General features: G+C 41.3%; 1 protein-coding gene across 1 annotated transcript; it reads left to right on the top strand.

The window, feature by feature from the left end:
• Nucleotides 1-2,311: 2,311 nt before the first annotated feature.
• On the top strand, nt 2,312-8,209 carry LOC133548665 (sperm microtubule associated protein 2-like). The gene is made up of 6 exons (XM_061893639.1): nt 2,312-2,492; nt 2,588-2,649; nt 5,598-5,655; nt 7,508-7,634; nt 7,710-7,860; nt 7,995-8,209. Exons 1-6 carry the CDS (start codon nt 2,431-2,433, stop codon nt 8,180-8,182), a joined length of 648 nt encoding a protein of 215 aa, XP_061749623.1. The 5' UTR covers nt 2,312-2,430; the 3' UTR covers nt 8,183-8,209.
• Nucleotides 8,210-12,424: the final 4,215 nt, after the last annotated feature.

Below are 12,424 nucleotides of genomic sequence, written 5' to 3'. Positions count from 1 at the left end.
TGTGTGTAAGTGAGTGCTACATATTGATCTATTGAAAACATTAATCTCATGTTTCTTCATCAAGGTGTCATGGCTTCTAGATACACAGTTGAAATGGTCCTACAGATCCTGGATGATGGAGAGGCAGTAATGGGGTTGGACTCAGAGTCTGAAATTTCTGATGATGAGGACCCAGACTATTGTCCAGGTGGCAGTGGCAGTCGTCCACCTGGAAATCCAACTGAACAGGATCAATCTGACTCAGAAGATTCCTCTTCGGTGTCCTCTGAAGAAGAAAATATCATGTCCAACAGAATGAGTCGGAAGGGCTCTTACTGGAGCGAGTTACCTCCCTCCCAGGGTAGAACACAGAGCCACAATATCATCAGAAGTCGGTCAGGGCCTGCAGAAGGGCTTAGCACCACTGTCTCACCAAAAGATGCATGGGAGCTCTTTATCACTGATGATATATTACAAGAGGTGATGAAGTGCACAAACTTGGAAGGACGGAGAGTAGCAACAGCTAGAAGAAAAGAATGGACAAATGTCACTAAAGATGAATTCATGGCCTTCATTGGATTGACCCTGCTTGCAGGAAGTGAGAAGAACTGGGATGTTTCAGTCCGTGAGCTTTTTGGGAGTCCTCTACATAATCCCATGTACAAGGCCACTATGGCTGTTGGAAGATTTGAAGACATTCGCCGTACCTTGACGCTTCGATGATAAGAGGATCAGAGCCTTCCGACTGGAAACAGACCATATGGCAGCCTTCCGCTATGTATGGGACCTGTTCCTGGTCAACTGCAGACAGCGATTCATCCCCAGTGATTGTGTCACTGTGGACGAACAGCTTGTGCCATTCAGGGGTAGGTGCAAGTTCTTACAGTACATGCCAAGCAAGCCCGCCAAGTACGGCCTAAAGATCTTCTGGGTTTGTGATGCACGCATCCCCTATGCAATAGATGGTATAGTTTACACAGGGAGACAACCAGGTGAAGAAGTTCAGAAGAATCTGGGGGAAAACATTGTCAAGCAGTTGTGTGGTAGATTTAGAAACACAGGTCGCAACATCACAATGGATAACTTTTTCACCAGTGTGCCTCTTGCACAGCATCTTCTAGAGAAGGATCTCACTATTGTGGGGACTCTACGTCTGAACAAGCCAGACATCCCTCCTCTGATGAAGCCTTCCAAGTCCAGGGAGGTTCACAGCACAGAGTTTGGATTCAACAACAGCCTTACCATGGTCAGCTATGTCAGAAAGACAGCAAAAGCTGTTGTGCTCCTGAGCACGATGCACCACGACAAAGTAGTGGATGAAAATAGCAGATAGAAAAAACCAGAAGTGATCACATTTTACAACAAGACGAAAAGATGTGTAGACCACTGACCAGATGGTTGGAACCTACACCTGCAAGCGCCAAACACAGAGGTGGCCCATGGTGTTGTGGTACAACATAATTGACATCGCCACCCTGAATTCCTACACCTTTTTCACGGCTCAGCACCCAGATTTCAAGAGCGGCATCACCAATGCACGACGGATCTTCCTCAAAGAGCTGTCAAAGGAGCTTGTCACCCCACACATGAGGAGTCGACTGGAAGGCTGCCCCCAACTGCAAACCTCGATTATTGTAGCAATGGAAAGGTGTGGGGCGACAAAAGCCAAAATCCAGCCACAGGAGAGAAGCAGACAGGGCCAACCAAAGAGAAAGAGGTGTCAGATCTGCCCAAGTAACAAAGATCGCCATGTTAACAACAGTTGTGGGAAATGCAATGTACCTGTGTGCAATGATCACAGCCAGAAACAGGTAGTTTGTCTGAACTGCATACAATGATGAGAGAAGGCAAAACAGGGAAAAGAAAGAGGAACTGTCTATGACTGGACATACATACACACGCACACATAATGGATGTTCACATTTTTTCTATTGCTGTTCTGGGTAATTTTGTATTAAATTGTGAAGAAGAAAAGTGAAGAATAAAGATATTTCAAACATGAAATCATTCTTGTGTGGTCCTAAACATATTACAAAATATTATACAAGTGATTATTCTTCACCAAAATGACAACAAATGGCATGAAAACACGTTGATTCTAACATGGGTCATTTTTGACCCACTTGTGGAAGAGTGTAGGGTCCAGTCACTCGTGCATCTAAGGGTTAAGAAATAAGAAATTGCATAATTAATTAAATAAATATTTAGATAAATACTTCAATTATTAAATGTACTTATAAGAAATTGCATAATTAATTAAATAAATATTTAGATAAATACTTCAATTATTAAATGTACTTGTAATTAATGACACATTTGAGTAATTATTGATTTGTGTATGTATTTAATTTTGTCCCATTCGACCTCCATAATAAAAGAACCACCTCAAGTTGTTCATTTCTTTTTCTGGTTCTTGTGTTTGATCAGTGTGCCACATCCCATGCCATTACCATGACAACCCGCATCCAGCAGCTGGCTCAACCCAGACCTGACCGACTTCCATATCCTGACCGGTATGATTTGAAAGAGCCGTGTCTTTTTTTTTTTTAATTCATTTGTTTTATTTATTTTTAAATCTGTTAATCGCCTTCTGTTTGCTGGCCTGCAGTCGTTCTGTTCACTGGCTGGACAAATTGCCCTCGCAGAGAAGCAAACTTCCCACTGAGAATGGTATATTTGTCACACACGTGTGTTTGTGTGTGTGCGCGTGTGTGTGTGTGTGTGTATGTATATATATATATATATATATATATATATATGTGCGTGTGTATATATATATATATATGTGTGTGTGTATATATATATATATATATATTTGTGTGTATATATATATATATATATATATATGTATGTATATACATATGTATGTATATACATACATATGTATATACATACATATATATATATATATACACACAAATATATATATATATACACACGCACATATATATATATATATATATATATATATATATATATATATATGTGCGTGTGTATATATATATATATTTGTGTGTATATATATATATATATATATGTATGTATATACATATGTATGTACAGTGACGTGCGGTGAACTAAACACCAGGTGAGGCATGCATACTTTTTTTTTTCTTTTTTTTTGTACTTAAATTGATATGTGCAGCTCTAGTCACTGTTGATTTAGGTTGCACATTAGAGTTACAGGGAAAAAAGGGAGTTATTCCCTTTCATAAAAACGTTATCATGATGATATTATGATATGATAAATGGGTCCAAACAGTATTTGATAAAGTTGTTATTAAATACTTCTTGGTCACATTTGCTTTTAACAAAATAAATCAAGTATTGTGAGTGTATATTACCTTTCTGTATTTGTATCTGAAGCAGCAATAGTTATTCTTTATGAAAACCTCTTTGTGTGATCGCATTCATTTTGTCTTAAAGTCCAGTTTAGAGAAGTACTTCATCTTGGATACAGTATATAATCCACCATATTGGCAGAAACATTCATTTCATTCAATTTCATGCCAAGAAATTAAACAATATTTTTGCATCCGACAAAAAACCCCCACAAACGCTGGCTTACTCTAATAAAAATGCCATGTTTGTTATAAATACAGTTAAAAAAAAAGAAAATAAAAAAATGCTGGTTTCCGCTGTAGAGACCTGCGTCTGCTAGCTTGAGCGCCCCCACTTCTCCCAGTGTGGCGAGTCAGAGTACTGCTGAGGCATTCAACTGCTAGTTGACAATATATCGCCCCCTACCTTGAGGCAGAGGTACTTGCTGCCTCAAGACCTGCCTTTTCCACGTGGCAACAAGCATGCGCTCCCTCGCATGCACGCCCAATACACACTGTGTTTAGCCGTGGAGGCACCGGCTGTGTCTGCCTCACTTCTCATCTGCTGCATTGTTTTGATCAGGAAAGATGGAATTTCCACGATTTTGACCATGAAAATGATCAAAATATACAGGAACCTCACCAAAATCATATAGAAAGCATAAACTAAAAAATAAATATTAAAACTTGTTTTATTTTATGACCTCATTTTGGAACACGTCATGGTCAAGCCACCTGGTGGCAGGTGAGGCACTGCCTCACTTGCCACCCCTGACAGCACGTCACCGATATATATATATATATATATATATATATATATATATATATGTATATGTGTATGTACCCCGCCTTCAGCCCGATTGTAGCTGAGATAGGCGCCAGCGCCCCCGAAAGGGAATAAGCGGTAGAAAATGGATGGATGGATATATATATATATGTATATATATATATATATATATATATATATATATATATATATATATGTCTTGATTGGATTATCCGGAGAATAGTGCTCGATACCGTGGTAGAGCGCAATATGTAGGTGTGGGAAAAAAAACCCTAAGAAAAATATTCAACAAGAACAACATTAAATTGAGCTACAGCTGTATGAATAACATGCAACAAATCATTTCAAACCACAACAAAGCAATTGCAAAAGGACTGCCTAATGAATGTAACTGCCGCAAGAAACCTGATTGCCCTCTCAACGGAAGGTGCTTACAGACATCAGTCGTTTACCAAGCAAAGGTAACACGCAAGGACATTAACACATCCGACACGTACGTAGGATTAACCGAAGGAGCGTTCAAAACAAGATGGAATAATCACAACGCCTCCTTTAGAAACCAGACTTTGCAGAATTCTACCGAACTCAGCAAACACATTTGGAACCTCAAAGACAATAATGTTGAATATTCAATAACATGGCAAATTCTTGCATCCAGCACACCTTACAACAGTGGTAATAAAAGATGCAACCTATGCTTAAAAGAGAAATTGTTTATTATATATCACCCAGAGCTATCATCCCTCAACAAGCGCAGTGAAATCATTTCAACATGCCGCCATAGACGGAAACACCTCCTAGGTAACACATGAGCCAATCACCACACCCTACGCCTGCCTGTACCCACCCACTCTGTGCTCTATATAAACCATTGTATGTGAATGCTTCCATTAAAATCTCCTGATGATTGAGGGAACCCCTCATGAAACAGATCTGTAGAGATGAAGTAGTCTTGTGATTTTTTTTCCCACACCTACATATATATATATATATATATATATATATATATATATATATATATATATATATATATATATATATATATATATATATATATATATATATATATATATATATATATATATGTGTGTGTGTGTGTGAAGTGAATTATATTTATATAGTGCTTTTTCTCTAGTGACTCAAAGCGCTTTACAAAGTGAAACCCAATATCTAATTTTTACATTTAAACCAATGTGGGTGGCACTGGGAGCAGGTGGATAAAGTGTCTTGGCCAAGGACACAACGGCAGTAATTAGGATGGCAGAAGCGGGGATCAAACCGGCAACCCTCAAGTTGCTGGCACGGCCGCTCTACCAACCGAGCTATGCCGCCCCATATATATATATATATAAATATATATATATATATATATATATATATATATATATATATATATATAATGTGTGTGTGTGTGTGTATCTAAATGTGTATGAATGTACGTATATTTATATGTATGTATATTGTGTAATAACAGCAGCAATGTTTTATTTAAAGCAATATTTTCTTCACAGAGTTAACACCTCGCTTGGCTGAACTGTGCAGGAGTAAAACATTCCAGACTCAACTCTCGTAAGAAAGCAAAATATCTTTGTGTATTGTTAATGAAATGAAAATAAACTTAAAAGTGTGTCTACATTTTTATAACTGCCAAAAAATAGCTGTATTATGGCAACAGATTTGTTTCAAACTAGGTTTTGCATGTTTGGACATGACTAAATGACACAAAAAATTCCTACAAAAATTGTTTATTGTTTTTTGCTACTGTAAAATTTTCCTAACTTGCGGCAGCACCCCCAAAAGAGACAAGCGGTAGAAAATGGATGGATGTTATGATTAAAGAAATGATTAATTACATCATGAAATCAATAATTAATTAAATATTTTTTTAAATTATCAAATTCTTTTTTTAAACTAATATGTTTTTGCATGTTATTGTGGTTTTATGAACATAGTGGACATGACTTAAAAGACACAAAAATTGCCAGCAAAAATAGGTAGTTTTTTACTACGTTTACTTCCTTCCTATTAAAAATATATTTGTAATCATTACAACAAGAATGTATTACATCGTGAAATAAATCATGAAATTGAATCAACAATAAATATTTAATCGGTCAAATGATTTGTTTCAAAGAGGGTTATTTTTGCGTGTTATTGTGGTTTTATGAACATAGTGGGCATGACTTAAAGGACACAAAAAATGCCAGCAAAAAAGTTTACATTTTTTAGTAGTTTTACTTTCTACCTTTTAAAAATATATATTTGTAATCATTAAAACAATAACATGTTACATTGTGAAATAAATCATGAAATAATGAAATCAATAATGAATATTTAAATGATCAAATGATTTGTTTCAAACTCGGTTATTTTTGCGTGTTATTGGGGTTTTATGAACTTCGTGGACATGACTTAAAGGACACAGAAAATGCCCACAGTTTTTTATAACGTTTTTTTAACTATTGTCATTTTTTTGTAATTAGAAATATCAGTATCAAATACCATTTTTGTTCACTAAATTCATATAGTAAAAATGATTGTAGTGGCAATCTTCACCTTCAAATGTTCAAATTTATTGTCACTACTCAACAGGTTTAAGGGAGTGATCCTACGCAGCAGCAAACATTGCAATGAAGTGAGGTCCAGTCAGAAATCCAGTTAATGCATATTTATTAATAAACTTGCAGGGTGAATGAAACATACCATGGATTATTGTAGTGACATTGTGCCATATGTTCTCCTGTCTTTCCTGCCTTTTGCTGTGTGCGGTTGTCTGCTGTGGTTGTCTGCCGTTGTTGTCTGCCGTTGTTGTCTGCCGTTGTTGTCTGCTGTTGTCTGCTGTTGTTGTCTGCCGTTGTTGTCTGCCGTTGTTGTCTGCTGTTGTTTTCTACTGTTGTTGTCTGCCGCTGTTGTCTGCCGTTGTTGTCTGCTGTTGTCTGCCGCTGTTGTCTGCCGTTGTTGTCTGCTGTTGTTGTCTGCTGTTGTTGTCTGCCGCTGCTGTCTGCCGTTGTTGTCTGCCGTTGTCTGCCGCTGTTGTCTGCCGTTGTCTGCCGTTGTTGTCTACTGTTGTTGTCTGCCGCTGCTGTCTGCCGTTGTTGTCTGCTGTTGGTAAGAACGGTTTGTGCTCCCAGACCTGAGTCCTCCCTAATCAGCTCACCTGTGCTCCTATATATGCCTTCAACCCTGCACTGCTCAACCAAAAAGCCCGCCACCTAGTGACAAAAAAAAGTAATGCCAACACAAAAATAAGGATGCCTAAAATGGCTCCTACAATGATTAATGTGAAACTTGTCTTGTAATATTTTAATTTTAATGCACTTGTGTGTTTTTCAGGTCATGACAATACAATCTGTTCATTATTAAAATATTTGTTATAAAAAAGCTTAAATATAGGGGGTATGTAAAATACTTGACTCCCCAGGCGTTCCCCAAAGTGGCAAGTGAGTGAATCAGCTCTCAGGGCTGTAACGTCGGAGCGGTTGTGTCTTCTTGCCCAGCCCCGGGGGCCCCCTCCTACTTGGCAGCCGGCCTTACAACTGCCTACCCCTGTGAGTAAACCACCACACTTCTATAGGTTTCCAAGAAAGCAACTTAAAATCCAAGGCCTGAAATGCGGCGTTTAGCTGAGGAAGGCAACTCAGACGGCGGTCGCCACTCCTCGGATTTGCCAGCTCGCCCGACCTAAGACGAGGCCCCTGGTTGCGGGTCACGGATGCCAACTCGGTACCCCCAAGATACCCCGGAAAGCTTCAGCGCGCACAGAGCTTCTTGCCAGTAAGAACACATGGAGTTGTTTTGCTCAACATAACAAGCATAAAGCTGCTTAAATTGTGTAACTCATTTTCATTCATTGCAGATTAAAGTTTGATCATATATTATAAACCAATACAGATGTTTTCATCCTAAAGCCCCCAAGCAAGAACACCCTAAACACCAAGGTGGGCGCCCAGTGTGCTGGCCCGTGTCCCGAGCAGCCAGAACCTGTGTACCCAGTCAGAGACTCGTGGCGCTGTCCAGTCCCAAGCAAAGAAAGTCTCTCTTTGAGGGCTACAAGCAGTATGGGGTTAGTTCTGCAGACCTCTCGCCTCTGAGATAGCACCTCTGACAATATGTCTTCTTCTTGTGGTCACCTATGTATTATTGTCCTATCCAAATGGAGGCGCAGAGTCATTTTTATTAAGATGAAACTGTATTGTTAAGAGTGACACAAAAACATTCAAATGATTAATATTCCATAAAACACAGAATGAATGTTACTTATTTATCAAATAAACAACAATTAATGACACTCAGTTTGTGGACGTGGTCAAAACTGGGAAAAATCTTCTTGTTGCAGTTTATTTATTGCTTTTGATTCAAAACAGAAGTAAATATTGGATAGTGATGTCATACACCCCTATCAAGTAAATGGTAAATGGGTTATACTTGTAAAGCGCTTTTCTACCTTCAAGGTACTCAAAGCGCTTGGACTCTATTTCCACATTCACCCATTCACACACTGAGGGCGGAAGCTGCCATACAAGGCCCTAACCACCACCCATCAGGAGCAAGGGTGAAGTGTCTAGCTCAGGGGTCGGGAACCTTTTGGGCTGAGAGAGCCATACAAGCCAAATATTTTAAAAAGTATTTCCATGAGAGCTATATCATATTTTTTTAAAGACTCAATACAACTAAATGTGTGCATTTTTAAGTAAGACCAACATTTTTATAGTATAATAAGTGTCTTATTATTTTTAATACCATTGTTATGCTGAAGCGAACCAACAATAGATAAAATACTTCTTACCATTAATGCGACTTCTTGAACAGGTGCGGTAGAACTGGATGGATGGATTAAAATACATGAGAATGTTTTATATTTTGAACGTTATTTTTGACACCAGCGGAATTATTACTTATGTTATACTTATTATACTTATCGTGTTAAGCAATGTCAGCTAAGATTTATCTGAGAGCCAGATGCAGTCATCAAAAGAGCCACATCTGGCTCTGGAGCCATAGGTTCCCTACCCCTGGTCTAGCTCAAGTAGAGGAGGAAAGTTTCGCCAGCTAACCACAACTCTAGTAAATTGCAATGGTCCCCTGCGGTGATTTTTGTATGGCATACTTAATGTATTTCTGGCCTAAATTCACCATATTCACATAACCCCAATCATCACGATATAATCACATATGTTGTCTAAGTAAGTTTTTCTGAAGACTGAATGGCTACTTGAATACCAGCGGCATCTTGTGGTCATTATTAGAAACTACAGTTGCATAAAACAAGCCAAATCACATTGATTTTAGCGCTTATATTCACTGTGCTCACAGGGATTCTATTTGCCAGCCAAATAAATATTTTCAATTGGAGAAACAGTTGTCCCTTACCGTGTCGCCATTGGCAGATTTTTTCAAAGTATATTTAACGTATTATGGGCCTAAATCAAGCCCTTTCAGATATATAAATGGCTAAATAAGCTAAAAATATCAACTCTATTGCAGTCTTAGCCACTGGATGAGACCAAATCAATCAGAACCGTGAAGATATTCATACTTCTTCTAAACCAGCCTTTGGATTTTGCTTTGTCCTGTGACGTTTTCTGAGCCTTGAGGTCAGCGGATTGTCCCTTTGTGGCAAATTATGGCCACAAGCGGCCCGTTAAGATTTCAATCTGGCCCGTCGGAAATTCCCATATCATTTTTTTTAGATCTTTAAGATGGAAAGTGGAGCTGCCATGATGATGTGCACTCATGTTTACATATGACCATAATTCTTGAACTATACAAAGTATTCCAATACTTAAAGTAAAAGTACCCATGATTGTCACATTGGAATCTGCGCTTTCTTTTGTAGTTTGACTCGTTCAAGATTCAAGAATGTTTATTGTCATTTGCACAGTTAAACAAACAGTTTGCCGTACAATGAAAATCTTACTTTGCTAGTCCACCCTTCAACAAGTCACACGGTACTTAGCTAAAATAAAAAAATGTTATATACAAAGCACAGTGAGTAACATAACATTATTGCACATCGTGATTGACAGTCAACCGTATAAATATGTAGGTGACCTTGGGTCACATCAGCAGTTTAAAGTGTCTTTAGTGATCAAAGGTAAAAAGTGTCTACAGTGATGGTTCACAGTTCGGGGGTGGTCATGGTACCTGTCTTTTGTTCAAAAGATAAAAGTAAAAAGGGGGTGGGGGGTAGCTGAAAGAGCTAGCATTCACAAGTTAGCATTCACAAGCCTGATGGCCTGTGGGTAGAAACTGTTTGTCAGTCTCGTAGTCCTGGCTTTCAGGCTCCTGTATGGTCTGCCTGATGGTAGGAGGCTGAGGGTGTGTACTGTCCGTTATGATGGTGTGGCCCTGGAAGAGTTTCATGTCCTGTAGTGAGAGGAAGGCTGCTCCTGATGTTTACTGAGCTTTTTTAATCACCCTTCCTGTCCTTAGCAGCGCAGTTTCCATACCAGACCATTTTTGAGCTGGTAAGGACACTCTCAACCGTACTTTTATAGTAGTTGCTGAGAATTTTGGGTGGAGAGCGACTGAGCCGGTGGAGTAGGAGGAGGACTTATTTATGAGAGCTCTACAGGGGGTGGAGCTTCGGTTCCCCTGCAGTGTCACAACGGACCCCTCAGCCCAACCACGCAAGACAATGTAAATATGGTTGTTCTTTTGTGCCTCAACTCCTGTACATGTGTTTGAGCTCCTCACCACACTGACATGGTGCCCCTTGGGTTAGGTTTGGGGTTAGGATTAGGGTTGGGGTAAGGGTGTGCTCGGTCCGTCTGCAGCCCGCCCGGGCGACGCCCACACCAGTCGCAGAACCCCCCGAGAACCCCGAAGGCGTACAACGCCAGACTCCTGGGTGTGCAATGTGGTGGCAAACACGGCCGAATTGCTATGTCCAACGACGCGTTTCGGTCCCTCAGACCTCATCAGGTTGGCTGTTATCTAACACACGGCTTCTGTCTTGTCTTCACAGCTGGATGTCCCCTCATCGACAGCTGGAGAGCGACTGAGCCGGTGGAGTAGGAGGAGGACTTATTTATGAGAGCTCTACAGGGGGTGGAGCTTCGGTTCCCCTGCAGTGTCACAACGGACCCCTCAGCCCAACCACGCAAGACAATGTAAATATGGTTGTTCTTTTGTGCCTCAACTCCTGTACATGTGTTTGAGCTCCTCACCACACTGACATGGTGCCCCTTGCACTCACGTCCCTCGCAAACAGAGTCCCCAGGAAGCACCACGACCGGCAGAACGCCACCCAAAGACGGACTGGAGGCACTGGCGGGTTAGGTTTGGGGTTAGGATTAGGGTTGGGGTAAGGGTGTGCTCGGTCCGTCTGCAGCCCGCCCGGGCGACGCCCACACCAGTCGCAGAACCCCCCGAGAACCCCGAAGGCGTACAACGCCAGACTCCTGGGTGTGCAATGTGGTGGCAAACACGGCCGAATTGCTATGTCCAACGACGCGTTTCGGTCCCTCAGACCTCATCAGGTTGGCCGTTATCTAACACACGGCTTCTGTCTTGTCTTCACAGCTGGATGTCCCCTCATCGACAGCTAGAGAGCGACTGAGCCGGTGGAGTAGGAGGAGGACTTATTTATGAGAGCTCTACAGGGGGTGGAGCTTCGGTTCCCCTGCAGTGTCACAACGGACCCCTCAGCCCAACCACGCAAGACAATGTAAATATGGTTGTTCTTTTGTGCCTCAACTCCTGTACATGTGTTTGAGCTCCTCACCACACTGACATGGTGCCCCTTGCACTCACGTCCCTCGCAAACAGAGTCCCCAGGGAGCCCCACGACCGGCAGAACGCCACCCAAAGACGGACTGGAGGCACTGGCGGGTTAGGTTTGGGGTTAGGATTAGGGTTGGGGTAAGGGTGTGCTCGGTCCGTCTGCAGCCCGCCCGGGCGACGCCCACACCAGTCGCAGAACCCCCCGAGAACCCCGAAGGCGTACAACGCCAAACTCCTGGGTGTGCAATGTGGTGGCAAACACGGCCGAACTGCCGTTTGTCCAACGACGCGCGCGTTTCGGTCCCTCAGACCTCATCAGGTTGGCTGTTATCTAACACACGGCTTCTTTCTTGTCTTCACAGCTGGATGTCCCCTCATCGACAGCTGGAGAGCGAATGAGCCGGTGGAGTAGGAGGAGGACTTATTTATGAGAGCTCTACAGGGGGTGGAGCTTCGGTTCCCCTGCAGTGTCACAACGGACCCCTCAGCCCAACCACGCAAGACAATGTAAATATGGTTGTTCTTTTGTGCCTCAACTCCTGTAATGTGTTTGAGCTCCCCACCACACTGACATGGTGCCCCTTGCACTCACGTCCCTCGCAAACAGAGTCCC

Source organism: Nerophis ophidion, linkage group LG03, assembly GCF_033978795.1.
Source record: "Nerophis ophidion isolate RoL-2023_Sa linkage group LG03, RoL_Noph_v1.0, whole genome shotgun sequence".
Classification (NCBI taxonomy): Eukaryota; Metazoa; Chordata; class Actinopteri; order Syngnathiformes; family Syngnathidae; genus Nerophis; species Nerophis ophidion.
Note: the sequence above shows the minus strand (reverse complement) of the source record. Positions and strands in the feature narration are given on the sequence as shown.

What these genes read in the sequence shown, in the direction of transcription:
- LOC133548665 (XM_061893639.1), top strand. Translation starts at nt 2,431, where the DNA reads ATGACAACCCGCATCCAGCAGCTGGCTCAACCCAGACCTGACCGACTT. An exon ending in CCTTACAACTGCCTACCCCT is followed by an intron (nt 7,635 to 7,709) that starts GTGAGTAAACCA and finishes TGCGGCGTTTAG; the next exon opens with CTGAGGAAGGCAACTCAGAC. An exon ending in GCGCACAGAGCTTCTTGCCA is followed by an intron (nt 7,861 to 7,994) that starts GTAAGAACACAT and finishes TTCATCCTAAAG; the next exon opens with CCCCCAAGCAAGAACACCCT.